General features: G+C 42.6%; 1 protein-coding gene across 2 annotated transcripts in view; it reads right to left on the bottom strand.

Annotated features, from left to right (window-relative positions):
- marchf6 (membrane-associated ring finger (C3HC4) 6) overlaps nucleotides 1–23,624 on the bottom strand; it is an 89,473-nt gene that overhangs the window by 8,375 nt on the left and 57,474 nt on the right. For both annotated transcript variants that reach the window (XM_070880567.1, XM_070880568.1), the window contains exons 12-20: nucleotides 23,144–23,224; nucleotides 19,556–19,624; nucleotides 18,103–18,177; nucleotides 17,104–17,238; nucleotides 13,106–13,225; nucleotides 12,371–12,471; nucleotides 10,335–10,472; nucleotides 3,240–3,444; nucleotides 1,706–1,775 (exon numbers count right to left, since the gene is read on the bottom strand). In XM_070880567.1, the coding sequence (XP_070736668.1) occupies nucleotides 1,706–1,775; nucleotides 3,240–3,444; nucleotides 10,335–10,472; nucleotides 12,371–12,471; nucleotides 13,106–13,225; nucleotides 17,104–17,238; nucleotides 18,103–18,177; nucleotides 19,556–19,624; nucleotides 23,144–23,224 (994 nt within the window). The remainder of the gene's footprint in view (nucleotides 1–1,705; nucleotides 1,776–3,239; nucleotides 3,445–10,334; nucleotides 10,473–12,370; nucleotides 12,472–13,105; nucleotides 13,226–17,103; nucleotides 17,239–18,102; nucleotides 18,178–19,555; nucleotides 19,625–23,143; nucleotides 23,225–23,624) is intronic.

Genomic DNA, 23,624 nt, shown 5'->3' with positions numbered 1-23,624 from the left:
TAGCACCATTTATTTCAAAAGCTCATTAAGGATTTATCCAAGTTATCCTTCTGGGGCCTTTATAGCCCAACCATTTGGTAGTTCAATTCACTCAGCCTAGTAACCACATTTTGTATGCCTTTAAGGTCTTTCATTCCATTTTGTCTGGAAGTTAATTTTAAACTTATCAATAATATTGAGCAAAACTAAACCTAATTATTTTAAATTTCTACTGCCCCTTGTTGCCTGACTTATCTTGAATTGATTATCTTGGGTTCTTCTGATTTATACCATTTTAATACTCCATTTTAGCATCATAGACAGTCCCTCGAAATCGAAGAAGACTTGCTTCCACTCAAGGTGACTGTACAGTCCAATACAGGAATTACAGTCTCTGTCACAGGTGGGACAGACAGTTGTTGAAGGAAAGGGTGGGTGGGGAGTCTGGTTTGCCGCACGCTCCTTCCGCTGCCTGCGCTTGGTTTCTGCATGCTCTCGGCGACGAGACTAGAGGTGCTCAGCGCCCTCCCGGATGCTCTTCCTCCACTTAGGGCGGTCTTGGGCAGGGATTCCCAGGCCGATGGGGGTGTTGCATTTTATCAAGGAAGCTTTGAGGGTGTCCTTGAAACATTTCCTCTGTCCAGCTGGGGCTTGCTTACCGTGTAGGAGCGCTTGCTTTGGGAGTCTCGTGTCGGGTATGCGGACGATGTGGCCCGCCCAACGGAACTGGTTGACTGTGGTCAGTGCTTCGATACTAGGGATGTTGGCCTGATCGAGAACACTGACATTGGTGCATCTATCCTCGCAGTGGATTTGCAGGATCTTGCGGAGGCAGCACTGGTGGTACTTCTCCAGCGCTTTGTGGTGTCTACTGTATATGGTCCACGTCTCTGAGCCATATAGGAGGGTGGGTATCACTACTGCCCTGTAGACCATAAGCTTGGTGCCAGATTTGAGGTCCTGGTCTTCAAACGCTCTCTTCCTCAGGCCACCGAAGGCTGCGCTGGCACACTGGAGGCAGTGTTGGACCTTGTCGTCGATGTCTGCCCTTGCTGATGATAGGCTCCCAAGCTTTGGTCCTTGTTATCCAAGGCTGTGGATTTTGATGACCGGGGCGGGGCAGTGCTGCATGGCGGGGTCAGGTTGGTGGAGGACCTTTGTCTTACGGATGTTTAGTGAAAGGCCCATGCTTTCGTACATCTCAGTGAAGATGCTGATGATGGTTTAGAGTTCGGCCTCTGAAAGTGCGTCGACGCACGTGTCGTCCGAATACTGTAGTTTGATGACAGAGGATGGGACGACCTTGGATCTAACCTGGAGGCAACAAAGGTTGAACAGGTTCCCATTGGTTCTATAGTTTAGTTCCACTCGAGCAGGGAGCTTGGATACCCCAGTGAGGTGTGTCCTTAACCACCTACTCTCCAAACGGCACATCTTAAATTTCTCCAACCTTTTCTCATAGTCTTGTACATCTGAAACTAATCTTGTTGCTCTTCTCTACTCGCTTTCTAATGCATCTATGTTCTGTTGAAGTGTGGCGACATATTCTGAAAGGTGCTCCAAGTTCTTGAATTATTGCATTTATTAGTATCCACCCAGATACTTGTCTCATACGGAAACCCACACCATAAAAATATGATATAATTTCAAGTTCCAGACAAGTGCCTGTTAAACGTAATTATGCTTGTAAGAAGAGTTAGAAAAGTACCATTAGACCTTCATGTACCTGGTAATGTGAGACAGATGAGACTGGCAATCAACAACGTCACACACATGAAGATTACCAACAGCAGGATCTAGTTGAAAAAATGAACAACTTTGAGTCACTAAATTATGTGCTATTGAAACAAACTTAACATAAGCATAATATTTCAAGTCAAAGAACATGCTCGCATCCAAGTAGTTGGTTGCGCAGCTGGTTTCAAAACAATTCTGTGACAATAGTTTGCCAAGTTAAGTACATGTACTATTTCAACTTTAATTGTGGAAGACAGGTTCAGTTTCCAGTGATACCTTACTACCACAAAATATAAATCATAATTCAGTTATTGGGGTAGAGTTTTTGCTTTGCACACAATCGTAAAATTGTGCCGTTAGGTTACAGCTCAAGCTTTCAATAAAAATCATTTGCATAATCACAAATGCAAAATCTTCCATGCACCAGTGCAATCGGGTAGTGTAATAGAATATAATAATTTATTTTCTTCTTTCCATTAAAACGTATTAATTCATGTATGCAAGCGCAGTAACCTAGCCCAGTTTAATTAACAGCTGAAAATGGATTTAATCACAAAAAATAAGCATTTTTTAAATGAGTGTCCCGTCATCCATCTGTGAGTAACCCGATTTAAAATCACCAGAAATGACTTACAAAAATTATACTGAACCATTTGCTACTTTCATTGGTAGTCAGTTTCTTAGTAAATTAAATATTTTTTGATATAATTAAAAAAAAATGTGCCTACTAAATCCTGTGCGCTAAGAAAATTAGAGCCTTCCCTAACCTGTGGGATCACGCAATGTTGCCCTGGGAGTGTAGTCAAGTTTTGTGGCGGAGCCTGATCTGCCGAATTGAATATTGAACTAGCATAAAAGATCATGGAAAACACGACGCAAGCGGCTTTGGGTATAATGCACTTGGGTACCCGTTCTTTTGCGATGGTTCGGCCGATTCTGCCCAGCTTACTGATGTAAATGAGCAAAAACTCCACCCCAATATTTCCATACCCCAAACCATTTCCTACTCCCCCATTGGGCTTACAACTTACTACCAACAGCAATTCTTTACAAATGGATTTATGACTTAGTTACACTTGACACGTAGAAGAAATCTTCCCTTCCTGGTTGGCAAATTGGTATCGAGAGTCCTAGGTTAAATATTTAAAATGTGTACACTGATTCTTCTGAATGTTCACACAATTAGAATTGTAAAAATGAATTATTGGTACTCAGTCTCCTCTTATTACTGTATCTTATTCTTTAAAACTGCAAGAGGCAGACTGTGACAGATTATAGTATGCAGAATTTCCTCAAATGCTCTGCTACTTCAGTAACCTTGCAAGTAGATAAAATAAGCTGTGAGCAGCACTACCCATTCCCTTATTCTTTTAAAAAGAATAATGGAGGTCATTATCCTTGAAAACATATATAATGTTGCGCCACCCAATACACACAGGAAACTCATGCCCCCGGGGTTAATAAAGAATTTCAACTGTAATTATAAAAATAAACCAGCATTGACAATTTAGAAAGTTACCTACCCTAAGAGGAAACTGTAAAGGTTTCCGATAAGGCTGAAAGCCCACTGGCCCACCCTGTTGCAATATGGCCTGGTGGGCTGCGTGAAGGCCCTCTCCTACTATAGGTATGGCATTGTTATTACGAGCCTGTTGGTTGTTGTTCGCCTGCTGGTTGGCATTGTTCTCATTTTCCTCCTGGTCTCCAAGCAAATATGAATGAAGATCCCTGTCAGCGAGAAGAAAATGCATTCATAACAGTAAACAAGATAAGATCAACAAGTTTTATGTAATTTTTTTTGTAGCAGACTGATTTACTCAGCACTTTGTGTAACAGTAGTATTCATTCTGCTGAATTTATTTTAACAGTGCCTATCAGTGATAGTATCTGGACAGTATAGATCAAGAAACATGATTTTTAAAAACACATGCATTAGACCATATCTGTACAACCAAGAACAGCAAAGAGTGACAAAACAGATAGTAAGAGCTACAAAAAAGGCGAATGAAAAGCAACTCCCAAGAGAAATAAACACAATTCTTTTTTACAATTATATTAGGAAAGAGGGGGGCAGGAGCAATGTTGGCCCCTTGAAAACTGATATCGGTGATATTGTCAATGATTAAGAAAGGGAAGATAGATTATGAAAGTAAACTAGCACAAAATATAAAAACAGATAGCAAGAGTTTCTACAGGTATATAAAAAGGAAAAAAAAGAGTGACTAGAGAAAATGTTGGTCTCTTGGAGGACGAGACCAGGGAATTAGTAATGGGGAACCATGGAGATGGCAGAAACTCTCAACAAATATTTTGTATCAGTCTTTACGGTAGAGGACACGAATAATATTCCAGCAGTGGATAGTCAAGGTGTTATGTATGTAAAGATTGTAACTGTGTAAGACTTGCCACCAGAAGGCGCAACTGCTGGAGCCCAAGGGTCACCTGCACACCTCATGCAAGGGAATATAAAAGGTTGTCTGCCATGCTGCTTAGGCACTCTGGAGTTGTATTAAAGAGACTAAGGTCACATCAATTTTAGCTCAGTCTTGTGGAGTTCTTCCATCTTAACAATTGGTGACGAGTAACAGATTACGAACTTTCACACGGTCATGGCTGCCGTTGGTATTTTAGAGAGATTTGTAGAGGGTGATGATTGGGAAGCCTTTGTTGAGCGTTTCGACCAGTACTTCGTGGCCAACGAGCTGGATGGGGACGATAAAGTGATAAGCTCAGGGCGATTCTCCTCACCGTGTGAGAGTCCACAATATACGGCCTCAGCAAGAATCTGCTAGCACCGGAGAAACCAATGGAGAAAACATATACAGAATTATGTACGCTGGATCGGGAACACCTCAAGCCGAAGGAGAGCGTCTTAATGGGGCCAGGTATCGCTTCTACATGCACCATCGCTCCGAGCGCCAGGACGTGGCGAGTTATGTCGCTGACCTGAGACGCCTTGTGGGAACTTGCGAATTTGCTGGAGTTTTGGGGAAATGCTGCGGGACTTTTTTGTACTTGGCATCGGCCACAAGGTCATTCTTCGCAAGCTGCTGTCCGTCGAATCCCTAGACCTGAGCAAGGCCATCACGATAGCCCAGGCATTCATATCCACGAGCGATAATACCAGATAGATATCTTCCCAGCATCGAAGCTCACCGGCAAGTACTGTGCATAAAATAACGTCGATAGCAGGCAGAACTGCATATGGCAGGGCCTACACGTCTGCAGTTGCAAGACCTAGGATGATTCAGATTCCTTCACTGGGCATGAATGCAAATCCATTAGCACCATGTTGGCGCTGCGGAGGTAATCATCGAGCCTATCAATGTCGATTCAAGCACTACGTACTAGATAGATTTTTAACCAATAAGGGAATTAAGGGTTACGGGCAGCGGACGGTTAAGTGGAGCTGAGTCCACGGCCAGATCAGCCATGATCTTGTTGATCTTGATCCAGAGGAACATGGAGAGTCTGCTGAAATCGGTTCCGCGAACCGTTGTGTTTCAAGACGACATCCCGATCACCGATCGTGACACCACCAAAAACCTGCACAACCCGGAAGAGGTTCTAAGTCGACTAGACAGAGTGGGACTCAGGCTGAAACGCTCCAAGTGTGTTTTCCTGGCGCCAGAGGTCGAATTTTTGTAGAGAAAGATTGCGGCAGACGGCATCAGACTCAAAGACAGAGGCCATCAAGAATGCACCCCGACTGCAGAATGTGTCAGAGCTGCGTTCGTTCCTGGGACTCAACTATTTTGGTAACTTTCCACCCGGGTTAAGCACTTACCGTTGCACACGTTGCTATGTAAGGGTGACGACTGAGTTTGGGGTAAATCTCAAGAGACTGCCTTTGAGAAGGCCAGAAAACTTACTTTGTTCTAATAAGTTACTTGTATTGTATGACCCGTGTAAACGATTAGTGCTAGCTTGTGATGCATCTTCGTACGGGGTCAGCTGTGTGTTACAGCAAACCAATGTATCGGGCAAACTTCAACCGGATGCATATGCATCTAGAAGTTTGTCTAAGGCTGAAAGAGCCTACAGTATGTTCGAGAAAGAGGTGTTAGCATGTGTATATGGGATTAAGAAAATGCACCAATACCTATTTGGATTTCAGTTTGAGCTTGAAACCGACCACAAGCCGCTCATTTCACTGTTTTCAGAAAGCAAAGGTATAAACACCAATGCTTTGTCCCACATCCAAAGTTGGGCACTAACATTGTCTGCCACAGATCAGGCACGGAGAACTGTGCTGATGACCTCAGTCGGCTACCATTGCCCACTGTTGGGGTGGAAACGGCGCAGCCCACAGACTTGCTTCTGGTCATGGATGCTTTTGAGAGCAAGGGGTCGCCCGTCACTGCTCGCCAGATCAGGACCTGGACCAGCCAGGATCCTGTGCTATTACTTGTAAAAAGTTGCGTCCTCAATGGGAGCTGGTTGGCCGTTCTCAGAGAAATGCAAGATGAAATGAAGCCGTTTCACCGACGCAAGGATGAAATGTCCATCCAGTCGGATTGTCTCTTATGGGGTAATTGCGTGGTTTTGCCAAAAAAAGGCAGGGAAACATTTATACACGACCTACACAATACCCACCCAGGCAATCATGATGAAGGCTATAAGCCAGGTCGCATGTTTGGTGGCTTAGCATTGACTCGGACTTAGGAGTCATGCGTACACCAGTGCAACATGTGCTCACCACTGAGCAATGTGGTCATGGCCCTCCAAACTGTGGTCCAGGATCCACATAGATTTTGCTGACCCCTTTCTCAGAAAGGTGTTTTTAGGTGTAGTGGACGCTTACTCTAAATGGATTGAATGCGGAATCACGTCATCCAGCACATCCACTGCCACCATTGAAAGCCTCCGGGCTATGGTCGCCATCCATGGCTTGCCCGACGTCCTTGTCAGTGACAATGAACCATGTTTCACCAGCTCGGAATTCAACGAGTTTATGACCCGCAATGGCATCAAGCATGTCAGGTCTGCCCCATTTAAGCCTGCATCCAACGGTCAAGCGGAACGGGCAGTCTAAACTATGAAGCAGAGCTTGAAACGCATGATGGGAGGCTCCTAGCAGACCCGCTTATCTCGGGTTCTGCTCAGCTATCGGACGCGACCCCACTAGCTCACTGGGGTTCCCCCTGCACAATTGTTAATGAAGAGGCACTAAAAACAAGGCTCTCCCTAGTCCACCCAGATCTAAATGATCATGTGGAAACCCGGCGTCACCGGCAAAACATGTACCATGATCGCACATCTGTATCGCGTGACATTGATGTTAATGACCCTGTGTTTGTCCTGAATTACGGTCATGGTCCTAAATGGGTTGCTGGCACTGTCTTGGCCAAGGAGGGGAATAGAGTGTTTATAGTCAAACTACTGAATAGGCAAATGTACAGAAAGCATTTGGATCAGACGAAACTGTGCTTCACCAACAACCAGGAACAACCTGAAGCGAACATCACCATCATCAATCCACCAACACACACCCAACCAGCAATCAACCTCGCTGTCAATCAAGAGGATGAACCCACCATTCCCAACAGTCCTGTCAGACCAGCCGCGTCGCAGTGCAGCAATGGTCCGACCAACTCACCCATGCCAGAGTTTGAACTCAGACGATCAACCAGGGAGCGTAGGGCCCCGGATCGTCTCAACTTGTAAATAATTTGTACAAAGACTTTGGGCGGGGGGGGGGGGGGGGTGGGGGGTGGGGGGAGGAAGTGATGTTATGTATGTAAACATTGCAACTGTGTAAGACTTGCCACCAGAGGGCGCAACTGTTGGAGGTCCAAGGATCACCTGCACATCTCGTGCAAGGGAGTATAAAAGGTTGTCTGGCATGCTGCTTAGGTACTCCGGAGTTGTATTAAAGAGACTAAGGTCACATCAGTTTTAGCTCACAGTACTCAGTCTTGAGGAATTCTTCCATACTTAACACAAGAGGCTATAGGGGGGGAGGAACTTAACACAATCACAATCATTAAGGAGGTGGTACTCAGTAGGATAATGGGAACTAAAGGCGGATAAATCCCCTGGACCTGATGGCTTGTATCCTAGGATCTTAAGAGAAGTAGCGGCAAGGATAGTGGATGCATTGGTTGCAATTTACCAAAATTCCCTGGATTCTGGGGAGGTCCCAGCAGATTGGAAAACTGCAAATGTAATGCCCCTATTTCAAAAAGGAGGCAGACAAAAAGCAGGAAACTATAGACCAGTTAGCCTAACATCTGTGGTTGGGAAAATGTTGGAGTCCATTACTAAAGAAGCAGTAGCAGGACATTTGGAAAAGCAAAATTTGGTCAGGCAGAGTCAGAGTGGATTTATGAAGGGGAAGTCATGTTTGACAAATTTGCTAGAATTCTTTGAGGATGTAACGAACAGGGTGGATAAAAGGTAACTAGTGGATGTGGTGTATTTGGACTTCCAGAAGGCATTTGACAAGGTGCTACATAAAAGGTTACTGCACAAGATAAAAGATCACGGGGTTGGGGGTAATATATTAGCATGGATAGAGGATTGGCTAACCAACAGAAAACAGAGAGTAGGGATAAATGGCTCATTCTCGGGTTGGCAATCAGTAACTAGTGCGGTGCCACAGTGATCAGTGCTGGGACTCCAACTATTTACAATAATTAGGAAGGGACTGAGTGTTACGTAGCCAAGTTTGCTGACAATACAAAGATGGGAGGAAAAGCAATGTGTGAGGAGGACACACAAAATCTGCAAAAGGACATTGACAGGCTAAGTGAGTGGGCAAAAATTTAGCAGATGGAGTAAAATGTTGGAAAGTGTGAGGTCATACATCTTGGCAGAAAAAAAATCAAAGAGCAAGTTATTATTTAAATGAAAAAAGATTGCAAAGTGCTGCAGTACAGCAGGACCTGGGGGTACTTGTGCATGAAACACAAAAGGTTAGTATGCAGGTACAGCAAGTGATCAGGAAGGCCAATGGAATTTTGGCCTTTATCGCAAAGGGGATGGAGTATAAAAGCAGTTGTACAGGGTATGGTGAGGCCACATCTGGAATACTGCGTACAGTTTTGGTTTCCATATTTACGAAAGGGTATACTTGCTTTGGAGGCAGTTCAGAGAAGGTTCACAAGGTTGATTCCAGGGATGAGGGGGTTGATTTAAGAGGAAAGGTTGAGTAGGTTGGGCCTCTACTCACTGGAATTCAGAAAAATGAGGGGTGAACTTATCAAAACGTATAAGATTATGAGGGGGCTTGACAAGGTGGATGCAGAGAGGATGTTTCCGCTGATAGGGGAGACTAGAACTAGGGGGCATAATCTTAGAATAAGGGGCCGCCCATTTAAAATTGATGAGGAGAAATTTCTTCTGAGGGTTGTGGATCTGTGGAATTCGCTGCCTCAGAGAGCTGTGGAAGCTGGGACACTGAATAAATTTTAAGACAGAAATAGAGAGTTTCTTGAACGATAAGGGAATAAGGGATTATGGAGAGCGGGCAGGGAAGTGGACTTGAGTCCATGATCAGATCAGCCATGATCGTATTAAATGGCAGAGCAGGCTCCGAAGGGCCGTATGGCTTTCTCCTGCTCCTATTTCTTATGTTATGTTCTTATAAGGAAATGGCGGACATGTTGAATAATTACTTTGCGTTAGTATTTACAGTCGAGGAAGATGATAGCATGCCAGAAATCCCAAGGTAACTAACACTGAATCAGGACACAAAATTAGCGTAAGCAAAATACCAGTAATGAAGAAAATAATGGCACTGAAGAGTGACAAATCCCCAGGACCAAATGGTTTCCATCCCAGGGTTTTAAAGGAAGTAGCTGAGCACATGCAGATGCACCAACTATAATCTTCCAAAGTTCTCTTGATTCAGGAACGTTCCTTTAGATTGGAAAATTGTGCATGTCACTCCACTATTTAAGAATGGCGAGAAGGGGAAACCAGGGAATTAGAGTCCAGTTAGCTTAACATCTGTTGTCGGGAAATTACCAGAGTCTATAATTAAGGATAGGGTGACTGAACACCTTGAAAATTTTCAGCTGATCAGAGATAGCCAGCATGGATTTATAGTTGATGGGTCATGCCTGACAAACACGATTTAATTTTTTGAAGAGGTGACTAAAGTAGTGGACTAGTAGTGTCTATGGATGGTATTTATATGGACTTCCAGAAGGCATTTGATAAAGTCCCCCATAAGAGACTTAACTAAAGTTGAAGCCCATGGAATTGAAGGCAGATTTATTAACCTGGTTAGAAAATTGACCGAGCAGCAGGAGGAAGAGAGTAGGGAAAATGGACAGGTACTCTAGTTGGCAGGATGTGATTAGTGGTGTCCTGCAGTATATATTAACTATTCACCGTATATATTAACTTAGATGATGGGATAGAAAGTCACAAAATCTAAATATGCCGATGACAAAGATAGATGGCATTGTAGGCAGTGTAGATGAAAGCATAAAATTATGAGGGGATATTGATAGATTAGTGAATGGGAAAAACTGTGGCAAATGGATTTCAATATACTTTGATCTTTTGCAAATAAGTCTCTGTCCCCTCCCATCCCTTTCCCCATCTTTTATTGATTAAACTCTTCCCATTGCTAATTAGCAATGGGAAAAGATTGAAAAATTACTTACAGCAAATACCCAGCTGTGACAGTCCAAGCTCGGACCAGGCCCTTCAACCATTGACGAGTGTGTCCTTGCTCCAGTAAGGCCGGCAATACCACCTGCAGTAGAAGCAGCTCCAGAGACAGCTCACTGACTGGGGCATCACTACAGAGAAATCAGAAAGTTAATACAAATACTAAACTGTTGGTTAACACATGCTATTTCATTGGGATTGGAAAATCGATTACAAAAAAATACAATTCTTTCCTGATTAGCTTCACATCCAGGAACTATCATTTTCTTCCCTTTGGAATTTTCCCTTCTTTTCAAGGGATGGGGGTTCATGCTGTAGGATCCTTCTTCGAGTGCCACGTGGCCTCTAGTATCCATTGCAAGTGGACAATTTCTCGTGTGAACCAGGGCAGCGCGTGCTGGCAGCCTGCCCCAATCACAGTGATCATTACAGCCGAGCCCGATCCAGCATTCAGACATCCATGTGTGTGCATTTTCCAGCAGGGACTGCAAACAGCAATCAGGAGGGGAAACCCTGGTTGATTTTCATCTCCCTGGGCCGAAGCTGCTTAGCCAAGTTACAGCAGCTCTAGCTAGGATTAGCTAACTCGGTACAGATCAGAAATCAAACCTGAGTCAGTGGGGGTGGGATTGGAAAGAGGAAAACTCACACCAGGTTTTGTAGGTCTGTTCTGCATTTTGGTTTTGGTTTTTCTGGTGTCTGCTCGCAAGCTCACTATGTCTGGGCAACAGGAAACCCATCATAAGCATGCAAGAAAATAATTAAATTGCATACAGATTTCATAGCAATTTACATTGGTATGCTATCAATATCGAACATATAGGTGAGGGTATGCAATAAACAGGAGATTTGATAAATTAAGTCTTTAAAAAAAGTGTTTAAAAACAGGCTAACTGCACTGTGTTTTATTCAGTACGAGAGTCTCAGAAACTTGCAATATGAAAGGTATGCACACACAGATTTAATAGTTCTATAGCAGTACAATGGAGAGGTGGCAGGCAGAGGCCAAGTGCTACTGGAAATCTGGGGGGGAAAGCCTTTTCTAGTACACCTCTAAGCAGCTTCCTCAGGATGGTACTGTCAGAAGCTGGGCAGCAGATCACTTACCCAACTCTCCAACTAAGCTTAGTCCAAGATTTGTTTAAGCATAAATCACTCAAGAGGTCTTTGAATAAGAGAGGTTAAGTTAAACTGAGGTCTTCCCTCTTAGGCGAATGTAAAAGATCCTATGGCACTATATGAAGAAGAGAGGGGAGTTCTCCTGGTGCCTTGGCCAATATTTATCCCTCAACCAACTAAAATAGATTCTGATCATTATTACATTGTGGTTTGTGGGACCTTACTGTGTGCAAATTGTCTGCCACATTTTCTAGATTACAATAGTGACTATACGTTAAAATTACTTCATTAGCTGTAAAGCGCTTTGGGATATCCTAAGGCCACGAAAGACGCTATATAAATACAAGTATTTTTTTCTTATACACTTCAGGAACAGAATGCAAAAATCTCAGGAGCTCAAGACTTTTGAAATCTTAAGAAAAACATGCCGAACCTTGAAAGTCTAATTTTCACTGACACTATATTAACTATTTACACAGCTAATCAAAAATAAAGGTGCCCTGGACATAGAAAGGATTGACAAAGAGCATTTTCTCAACATCAAAACATCCGAACTCAGTTTCTAGGTACAGCATATATTAATAGGAATGTCACTTGAGTGTTAAAAACACTTTTTTGCCTAAAATGTAGATTGTCCTTATTTTCTCCCTGTTTATAGGTTCATATCATTCTGGGGTTTGGGGGCGAGGTTTGGTTCGGCTAAAAAGCATTTCTTAGGCCTTTATTGTCGAACTTCAAATGGTTGCTGACTTAGGCTCAGGTTTCTTTTCCCTCAGTGGACACGACATCTCCCAATAATCTCACTATGGGAACACACATCTCACGACTGTCACAGCATTATATCAGTGAGGTGTGCCACCGGGAAACAGGATATATAATGTCTTTAAAAGTACACGAGGCAAGATATTACCTGTAAAGCATTACATTGTACGGTAGAAAATCAGGGAGCAGTGTCTTAATAATACGAATTGGTAACCAAAGCATAAGGAGGACTATAGACCCAAAGACAATCTGCAAAGAAAAAAGGCAACAAGCTTAACCAAGTTATAAGGAAAATGAGCAAGTAAAGTTTGCAGAGATTGAGACATTTTTTTTTAAATTTCCAATTTACCTAGAAAATCTACACTTAAATTATTTCCATTCTCTTCCAACCTATTTTGTTTTGTGTTCAGCATGTCTGCAGCACAAAGAATGCAGATTGTTTTTCAGTGAATGGGACATTTGAACCAAAATCAACGAGCCGAAAGAAATAAAACCACATGTTCCCACCAACTCTCAAAACGTTACTATCTCTTGATAGCAATCCAATCACTGAAAAGTAAACATTGATCAAATGCCACCAATGGAGTATGTGATTCTTCCCTCAATGGATCTCCATCTACACCGACATGTATTCCTAAAACTAACATTAAAGTATTCAATAATTCAGAAGATTCCACCCCCTTGCCCAAATGCATGTCTGCCAGATCCCATAAGCCCTCCTCTTGAGTTTCAGGCTGCCCAATCAGAAACCTTGCCCAAGCACTAGGCTGCCCACCCAATCCCACACAACCTGCCATTCCCTGTTCGACATTCTCTGTTTAAATCCTCTCTTTTCAATAAGCAATTTTAATTTCAAGGAGTTACACGTTGATATTGTACTTACCACAGACAATATAAACCGTCTGAAATGTCTATAAATAGGTAGATGAATCATCTCCTGAACTGGGTTAAAGTCTGGATCATTCAGATTTCTTAAAAACCATAAGACACCAGGTCTCAACACCTGCAAGAAAACAGCAACATTAAACACTGACCTGAACAGGTCCTAGGAACATCGGTAAAAGCTGCACAAGAGGTGTTAAAAGTCAAAACAATTACACTTTTAAGCAAGAAAGGGACATAAATTAAAAAATGTTATCAATGAAATCTGTTGTATTTGGCTAAAGCCGCAGTCTGCCAGAAGTGTGGGTGATCAGATTTCCTGAGTGCAGAACTAGATAAGTTTTTGAACTCTAATCACTCTGGTGTACCCAAGTCAATTCTAGCAGATAGTTAAGTATCAATTTGTATTAAAACAAGGCATTTTTGAAGAATACATTCAGGAGGAAATATTAATTCAAACATTTACTTGAATTATCAGAAAAATAATGGGATTCTGTCTAGAAACATTCTTTGTTGCAAAGCAGCTTAATGAATCCCTGGAAGAGACCAGGATGATTTTTACATTTCTTAAACGATACCAACAAATCATATAGTATAATTAAAGTTGTTTAATACCATTCTTCAAATCAGCTATGTTCTATGCCGTTTACTGGGAAACAGTAAATCAGGAAACCTGCTGCCAAATAGTATGCTGTAACAACCGTCCAGCAAGTACAAGAGCCAATTGCAGCTCACCTTCAGGATAATCCAAGGATAAAATTGAAAGATCGTCAAGGACTTTACTGGAATTTAGTTTTAATATAAATCTAAGAGTGCATCTGCACTACAAGTTATCAGATCATACCAATTGCTACACTTGGTTAATATAAAATGGTCGTCAAGTCCTGAATGGACTCAAAACGTAGTGAAGAGAAACTCTGAATTTGGACCACACTTGCACGCACACTTGAAGCAAACGTGCTTTGCACTAATGCTACAGTTGAAATGTGAATGCATCCTTAAATAAGTGACTCTAAAAAGGTAAGATTACAAAATGAAGGTTACATTGTACAACCACATAAATCAGGAAAGATATCAGAGTATAATTGTTGACCTAGCACTGAAAACCTCAGAGCACGGTAGAGGAAAAGTGACAAGGGCAAGAAGAATGTTGGGGTACAGTCACAGATGTAAACAGTACAAAAGCAAAAAATAAACCCTGATACAATAACTTTGGTTAGACCACACAGGAGTTGCAGTTCTGAGTGTGCTCATTCAGTGCAAGGGTAAAACAGTGGACTAAGACAGGTTGCTAGGCTGAACCAGACTGTTCGCAACCTTGGGGTCATATTCGACACTGAAATGAGCTTCCAACCATATATCTCGTCATATCTAAGACCGCCTATTTCCAGCTCCGTAACATCGCCTGTCTCTGCACCTGCCTCAGCTCATCTGCTGCTGAAACCCTCATCCATGCCTTTTTTACATAGAAACATAGAAAATAGGTGCAGGAGTAGGTCATTCGGCCCTTTGAGCCTGCACTACCATTCAATATGATGATCATGGTTGATCATGCAACTTCAGTACCCCATTCCTGCTTTCTCTCCATACCCCTTGATCCCTTTAGCTGTAAGGGCCACATCTAACTCCCTTTTGAATATATCTAACAAACAGGCCTCAACTGTGATAGCGAATGCCACAGGTTCACAATTCTCTGAGTGAAGAAGTTTCTCCTCATCTCGGTCCTAAATGGCTTACTCCTTATCCTTAGACTGTGACCTCTGGTTCTGGACTTCCACAACATCGGGAACATTCTTCCTGCATCTAACCTGTCCAATCCCGTCAGAATTTTATGTTTCTATGAGATCCCCTCTCATTCTTCTAAATTCCAGTGAATACAAGCCTAGTCAATCCAGTCTTTCTTACGTCAGCCCTGCCATCCCGGGAATCAGTCTGGTGAACCTTCGCTGCACTCCCTCAATAGCAAGAATGTCCTTCCTCAGATTAGAAGACCAAAACTGTACACAATATTCAAGGTGTGGCCTCACCAAGGCCCTGTACAACTGCAGTAAGACCTCCCTGCTCCTATACTCAAATCCTCTCGCAATGAAGGCCAACATGCCATTTGCCTTCTTCACCACCTGCCGTACCTGCATGCCAACTTTCAATGACTGATATACCATGGCACCCAGGTCTCGTTGCACCTCCCCTTTTCCTAATCTGTCACCATTCAGATAATATTCTGCTTTCCTGTTTTTGCCACCAAAGTGGATAACCTCACATTTATCTACATTATGCTGCATCTACCATGCATTTGCCCACTCACCTAACCTGTCCCAAGTCACCCTGCAGCCTCTTAGCATCCTCCTCACAGCTCATACTGCCACCCAGCATAGTGTCATCTGCAAACTTGGAGATATTACATTCAATTCCTTCGTCTAAATTGATGTATACTGTAAATAGCTGGGGTCCCAGCACTGAACCTTGCAGTGCCCCACTAGTCACTGCCTGCCATTCTGAAAAGAACCCGTTTATTTCTACTCTTTGCTTCCTGTTTGCCAACCAGTTCTCTATCCATGTCAATACATTACCCCCAATACCATATGCTTTAATTTTGCACACTAATCTCTTGTGTGGGACCTTGTCAAAAGCCTTTTAAAGTCCAAATACACCACATCCACTGGTTCTCCCTTGTCCACTCTACTAGTTATATCCTCAAAAAATTCTAGACGATTTGTCAAGCATAAATCCATGCTGATTTGGACCGATCGTGTCACTGCTTTACAAATGCGTTGCTATTACATCTTTAATAATTGATTCCAACATTTTCCCCGCTACCGATGTCAGGCTAACCAGTCTATAATTCCGTGTTTTCTCTCTCCCTCCTTTTTTAAAAAGTAGGATTACATTAGCTACCCTCCGATCCAGAGTCTATAGAATGCTGGAAAATGACCACCAATGCATCCACTATTTCTAGGGCCACTTCCTTAAGTACTCTGGGATGCAGACTTTCAGGCCCTGGGGATTTATCGGCCTTCAATCCCATCAATTTCCCCAACACAATTTCCTGACTAATAAGGAATTCCTTCAGTTCCTCCTTCTCGCTAGACCCTTGGTCCTCTATTATTTTCGGGAGTTTATTCGTGTCTTCTTTAGTGAAGACAGAACCAAAGTATTTATTCAATTGGTCTGCCATTTCTTTGTTCCCCATTATGAATTCACCCGATTCTGACTGCAAGGGACCTGCAAGAGTGTTGGGGAGGGTTTAAACTAATATGGCAGGGGTTGGGAATCTACGCAGGGAGACAGAGGGAAGTAAAATGGGAGCAGAAGACTTAGCTATTCCAATACACTCCTGGCTGGCTGCCCACGTTCCACCCTACGTAAACCTGAGCTCATCTAAAACTCGACTGCCTATGTCCTAACTTCCACCAAGTCCCGCTCACCCATCACCCCTGGGCTCGCTGACCCACATTGGCTCACGGTTAAGCAAAGCCAAAATTTTAAATTTCTCACCCTTGTTTTCAAATCCCTCCATGGCCTTTCCCCTCCCTATCTCTAATCTTCTCCACCCCTCCCCCCTTCAAGATATCTGCGCTCCTCTAATTCTTTCCTCTTGAGCATCCCCGACTTTAATCACTCAACCATTGGTGGCCGTGCCTTCAACTGCTAAGGCCCCAAGCTCTGGAATTCCCTCCCTATACCTCTCCGTCTCCCTTTCCTCCTTTAAGATGCTCCTTAAAACCCACCGCTTTGACTCTGCCCTAATTTCTCCTTGTGTGGTTAATTTTCAAATTTTGTGCCTTATTATCACTCCTGTAAAGTGCCTTGGGACACTTTACTACGTTAAAGGCACTGTATAAATACAGGTGGTTGTTGTTGTGAGGCTGGTCTCTATCACAGAACTTGGAACATGCCATTACATGTCAACCCCCTCCTAAATGGGGGAAGCAGTCACCTGATTTCAGAAATCACAGCAAAATCTCAAGTCTACCAATAGTTGAATTTAGATTAACTTACCTCTCTGAGTAGAAGAATGAAAGATGCAAAGTAGAACACATAGACCATCCCCACAAGCCAGTGTAGGAACATTGTGGTTCCAGGTGCAGACTGAAAACTCAGCTCTCGGTCTTTCAATGTAGCATCAAACATTTCCTGCAGACCAAATTAGAACCAGCATGATGCCATATCCATCAGTGCAACTAGTCTGCATTTTATTACAGTACCCCATTATTTAAAAAAAATAAATGTTATGAATCCAAGCAAAAAATTTCTATGACAAGCCAATACCTAGCTTATTATTCAAAACCATTTAAAAAAGGTACAAATAGGATCCCAGGTCTCATCCATAGAAAACCATGATTGTAGGGTCAAGTCCCACTACATTTCTATGTGCTCTCTCTCCACTTACAGATGCTAGTTTTTTTTTTACCTGAGCAAATCTGAAAGGCAATGATGAAATCTTATTTTTGATTTCCTGCTGTCTGTAAACGCCAACCTTTTTGCTAAAGGTAGACAGGAGCAATTTTACCCCAAGCAGCGTATGCTCCAAGCTAGTGTAGTACGTACAGATTAAATTATACATTTGTGCATTAGTACCACCAGATATCGACAACAAGGTGCACTTTCTAACATTGTGACTAGAGAGCAGAATCCAATTACATATCAAAGGTCAAGAAAAAGAAAGCAATTGCTTAGTTGTATGTTTATATAACAAAGATGGTTACACTAGTACTGTGTCAGAAGGGCAGGGTTCAACAAAAGAGTTTGTTAAGGGGCCAAAATGGTTTTGCAGAAAAATTAAGGATTTTGCTTCCCCCCCACCGCAAAAGACTAAGATGTATTGAAATTGATTGATGCATTTGGAGCATTAATTTCTTCCAGAACACTTTGCATTTTTGTGAAGTGACAATATAAACATTCTCTAAAGGTCCTCACTGGCTCGCAACAAGGCCAGCCTTCGACTGCATAACATATTTTAATGAATCACTGATATGCTCCTTAAGAGAAACCACTTACCAGTGAACAAATGTCAAGCCACCAGCCGCATATAAGAGGGAATACACCAATTTCCACAACTACCAGTAAGGACACCTAAATAAAAGAGAACATCATGAAGTTGTGTACAGGTTGAACCTCCCTTATCTGGAACCCTCGGGTCCTGGCCTGTTCTGTGTCGGGATTTTTCCAGACAAGGGGTGGTCACGTTAAATTGGATGGTACAGGTACTGAGCAAGGGGATATCAGGTCTGGCTTGGGGCGGGAGTGCGGCTGAGAGATCATTGGGGTGGGCGGGGGGGCCGGTGGATCGCGAGGTCAGGCCAACGAATGTGGGAGTCGGCAGCAAGGAAGGACTTCAATTTGTTCATGTTGGAGTTCTGCACATGCGCCACCCGGTAGCCAGGAATGGTTCTGAGGGGTGGTTCCAGATAAGGGAGTTCTGGATAAGGGAGTTTCAACCTGTATCATGCATTCTTTTGTACATTCGTGATTACTGGTTAGACACAATCTCCAACAAGAAACTCCATTGGGCAATTGCATGTTTCTTATTAATTCTAGTTACGAATAATTATTTTGGTGCAGTTGTGTGGCATTGGGGTATCTACCTGCAGTTCAACAGAATTCAAAAATACAAACTTGGAACCTCAAATCAGTTGTGTTCTTAAACTCAGTCATGCTATGACTGTCAGGAGTCTAGCAGAATGACCCATCTACCAGCAGTGCTAGAATCCATGATGTTCAACTGGAATGTTACCTAATGAATATTTAGTTTAGCAAATGAAGAATTGGAGGAGTTATTAATGTATTGCTCAAGGCATTCTCAACTATAGTTATGCATTTTCTTTTATAAACTGAAGGAAGGCCAGATATCTCCCTACATGGGCACTGCTCTCACACCCCTCCCCTCTGTGGCAACCTAAATATGTGATTAGTGGCCTGGAGGCAGGCCACCCATTCAGTGTTCTCAGACAAAGAAAAGCCTCATTAAAAGATGATTCTGGCTGTGAATTTCAAAAATGGTTTTTAAGCATGTGCTCCAAAACCCAAATGCTCTTGGTATGTGGTATTGATCACCAACAATGAACAAGGATCCAATTTTTTTAAATCGTTAATGATTGTAATAGAAAGTTTTAGCTAATAACTTGGAGGCCTTTTCAAAATCTCATCTAGACTAGCAATGACAAAGTACAGATTCTGCTGGGATCAAGTTATTACCACCAATGGTAAAAGCAAATTCCATATATATTGTACCAAAGGTTTTCAATGTGTAATTTTAATTGAAAAAACACAGCTTTGGAAATCTCCAGAAAATTATAAATGCAATGGGATTAGAAAAATAGATGGAGCAATTTTAAGGTAAAAATTTATGGTTGTGATCTGCTTATTTTCAGCATACATAAATAAAAGATCTAATTGCATTTGCATATGCAAAACACGTGACGGTTGTAACCTTTGGGCAATGCAACAATACCTTAACAACAATATAGCAGACGCCCAATAAACGGCGAGATCGTTGGAACTTCACCAGTGCAGCTAAGCCCTGTGCAAACTTAAGTTAAGCAAAAGCAACCAAACACACTCCATTATGTAAACAGCACAATATGTACAACCTGTATCCAAGAACAGCAATGGGGGGGGGGGGGGGGGGTGAGGAGATGATGCGATCACGAATGCTGTGGAGTTGGGGGAACACTCCTGTTCCTCCTGGTTTCACAGCAACAATTACTGAATCCATTTTTGTTTAAAAATGTACTTGCATTTTGTAGGCCGCTGCAAGGCCCACTGAAGAACCCTAAGCGGAGTGAGCCAGGCACCTGCTCAGCTGGTCACCAAACAATTTCGTCGCGCAGAGTCCCAAAACAGGCTTTAGGCCCCGATATATTTAATGGGGGGGACGAATGCCGGTTTTAGGCAGCCACCCGATTAACTGCAAAGGCGCCTTTACCAATAACAGACAGCTGTTAACACATGTGATGTAATTGGGATTACATGGCTCCAGGGTGACCAAGGCTGGGAACTCAACATCCAGGGGTATTCAATATTCAGGAAGGGTAGACAGAAAGGAAAAGGAGGTGGGGTAGCGTTGCTGGTTAAAGAGGAGATTCACACAATAGTAAAGAAGGACATTAACTTGGGTGATGTGGAATCTGTATGGGAAGAGCTGCGGAACACCAAAGGGCAGAAAACGCTAGTGGGAGTTGTATACAGACCACCAAACAGTAGTAGTGAGGTTGGGGATGGCATCAAACAGGAAATTAGGGGTGCGTGCAATAAAGGTACAGCAGTTATCATGGGCGACTTTAAATGACATATAGGTTAGGTTAATCAAAATGGTAGCATTATGGTGGAGGAGGATTTCCTGGCGTGTATTAGGGATGGTTTTCTACAGCAATATGTCGAGGAACTAACTAGAGAGCTGGCCATCCTAGACTGGGTATTGTGTAATGAGAGAGGATTAATTCGCAATCTTGTTGTGCGAGGCCCCTTGGGGAAGAGTGACCATAATATGGTAGAATTCTTCATTAAGATGGAGAGTGACACAGTTAATACAGAGACTAGGGTCCTGAACTTAAAGAAAGGTAACTTCAATGGTATGAGACGTGAATTGGCTAGGATAGACTGGCAAATGATACCTAAAGGGTTGACGGTGGATCAGCAATGACAGACATTTAAAAATCACATGGATGAACTTCAACAATTGTACATCCCTATCTGGCGTAAAAATAAAACGAGGAAGATGGTTCAACTGTGGCTAACAAGGGAAATTAAGGATAGTGTTAAATCCAAGGAAGAGGCATATAAATTGGCCAGAAAAAGCAGCAAACCTGAGGAATAGAAGAAATTTAGAATTCAGCAGAGGAGGACAAAGGGTTTAATTAGGAGGGGGAAAATAGAGTATGAGAGTAAGCTTGCAGGGAACATAAAAACTGACTGCAAAAGCTTCTATAGATATTTGAAGAGAAAAAGATTAGTGAAGACAAATGTAGATCCCTTGCAGTCATGTGAATTTACAATGGGGAACAAAGGAATGGCAGACCAATTGAACAAATACTTTGGTTCTGTCTTCACTAAGACACGAATAACCTCACGAAAATACTCGGGGACCGTGGGTCTAGCGGGAAGGAGGAACTGAAGGAAATCCTTATTAGTCAGGAAATTGATGGGATTGAAGGTTGATAAATCCCCAGGGCCTGATAGTCTGCATTCCAGAGTACTTAAGGAAGTGGCCCTAGAAATAGTGGATGCATTGGTGGTCATTTTCCAACATTCTATAGACTCTGGATCAGTTCCTATGGACTGGAGGGTAGCTAATGTAACCCCACTTTTAAAAAAAAAAGAGGGAGAAAACAGGGAATTATAGACCGGTTAGCCTGACATCGGTAGTGGGGAAAATGTTGGAATCAATTATTAAAGATGTAATAGCAGCGCATTTGGAAAGCAGTGACAGGATCGGTCCAAGTCACAATGGATTTATGAAAGGGAAATCATGCTTGACAAATCTTCTAGAATTTTTTTGAGGATGTAACTAGTAGAGTGGACAAGGGAGAACTAGTGGATGTGGTATATTTGGACTTTCAAAAGGCTTTTGACAAGGTCCCACACAAGAGATTGGTGTGCAAAATTAAAGCATATGGTATTGGGGTAATGTATTGACGTGGATAGAGAACTGGTTAGCAAACAGGAAGCAAAGAATAGGAATAAACGGGTCCGTTTCAGAATGGCAGGCAGTGACTAGTGGGGTGCCGTAGGGCTCAGTGCTGGGACCCCAGCTATTTACAATATACATCAATGATTTAGATGAAGGAATTGAGTGTAATATCTCCAAGTTTGCAGATGACACTAAGCTGGGTGACAGTGTGAGCTGTGAGGAGGATGCTACGAGGCTGCAGGGTGACTTGGACAGGTTAGGTGAGTGAGCAAATGCATGGCAGATGCAGTATAATGTGGATAAATGTGAGGTTATCCACTTTGGCAGAATATTACCTGAATGGCGGCAGATTAGGAAAAGGGGAGGTACAGCGAGACCTGGGTGTCATGGTACATCAGTCATTGAAAGTTGGCATGCAGGTACAGCAGTCGGTGAAGAATGCAAATGGCATGTTGGCCTTCATAACTAGGGGATTTGAGTATAGGAGCAGGGAGGTCTTACTGCAGTTGTACAGGGCCTTGGTGAGGCTTCACCTGGAATAGTGTGTTCAGTTTTGGTCTCGTAATCTGAGGAAGGATGTTCTTGCTATTGAGGGAGTGCAGCTAAGGTTCATCAGACCGATTCCCAGGGTGGCAGGACTGACATGAGGAGAGAATGGATCGACTAGGCCCGTATTCACTCAAGTTTAGAAGAATGAGAGGGGATCTCATCGAAACATATAAAATTCTGATGGGACTGGACAGGTTAGATGCAGGAAGAATGTTCCTGATGTTGGGGAAGTCCAGAACCAGGGGTCACAGTCTAAGGATAAGGGGTAAGCCATTTAAGACCGAGATGAGGAGAAACTTCTTCACTCAGAGTTGTGAACCTGTGGAATTCTCTACCGCAGAGAGTTGTTGATGCCAGTTCGTTAGATATATTCAAGAGGGAGTTAGCTATGGCCCTTATAACTAAAGGGGTCAAGGGGTATGGAGAGAAAGCAGGAATGGGGTACTGAAATTGCATGATCTGCCATGATCATATTGAATGGTGGTGCATGCTCAAAGGGCCGAATGGCCTACTCCTGCACCTATTTTCTATGTTTCTGTAGTGCTGCCCATCACGCAGGTATAAATCGGGCATGAAATTGCGTCTTGAAATTGGTTCTTTTTATCCCCGTTTGCCTCTCTGAAAACATGTAAAGGAGGATCAGTTTCCATTAATTCTACAATTGTGGATTTCAGATCCTGAGAAATGATCTTATGAGGTGCTCTATCAGTTAGCCCAGTACAGCTGACACAATTCACTGCAGCATTGGCTGGCATATTATATCAGGTAGCTCTTAAAACTGTTACCATTTGGTTATGAAGTCTGCATTGTTACTTGGCACTCTTAAAACAAATTCCCTTTAATGCTTGGTAAAAAGGATACATGACAGATTATAAGAGTCATAGCCAGCAGTACGTAGCCCACTATAGTTGTTATCAGGCCTTCAAAGTGCGAGGCTTGAACCTGAAAAAACAATACCAATTGGTACAGTGCGCAATAAATTTACAATAAAATAACAAAGCTTTTTAAACATTAAAAAAAACATTATAATCCAAGGGATCTGTTTGTACACAGAACATTTTTTCCCTTTAATTCTAATTCTTTACAAGATCTGAAAATATTAAGAAAGTTATTGTAATGATGACCATTACCTTACAGATCATTTTTTTTTGAAAGACAATTCAACAAGATGTCTGCAAGATAACTGTCCATTAATTTTCATTCCATCTCCTACGGTCACATGCAACACCTGCCCTGTTACCCCCCCGTCCACTCTGTTCCCACCATTCAGGGCACCAAACATTCCTTTCAAGTGAAACAGAGATTTACTTGTACTTCTTTCAATTTAGCATACTGTATGCAC

Source organism: Pristiophorus japonicus, chromosome 5 (genome assembly GCF_044704955.1).
Source record: "Pristiophorus japonicus isolate sPriJap1 chromosome 5, sPriJap1.hap1, whole genome shotgun sequence".
Classification (NCBI taxonomy): Eukaryota; Metazoa; Chordata; class Chondrichthyes; family Pristiophoridae; genus Pristiophorus; species Pristiophorus japonicus.
The sequence above is the reverse complement of the archived record's forward strand: the minus strand, read 5'-3'. Positions and strand labels throughout refer to the sequence as shown.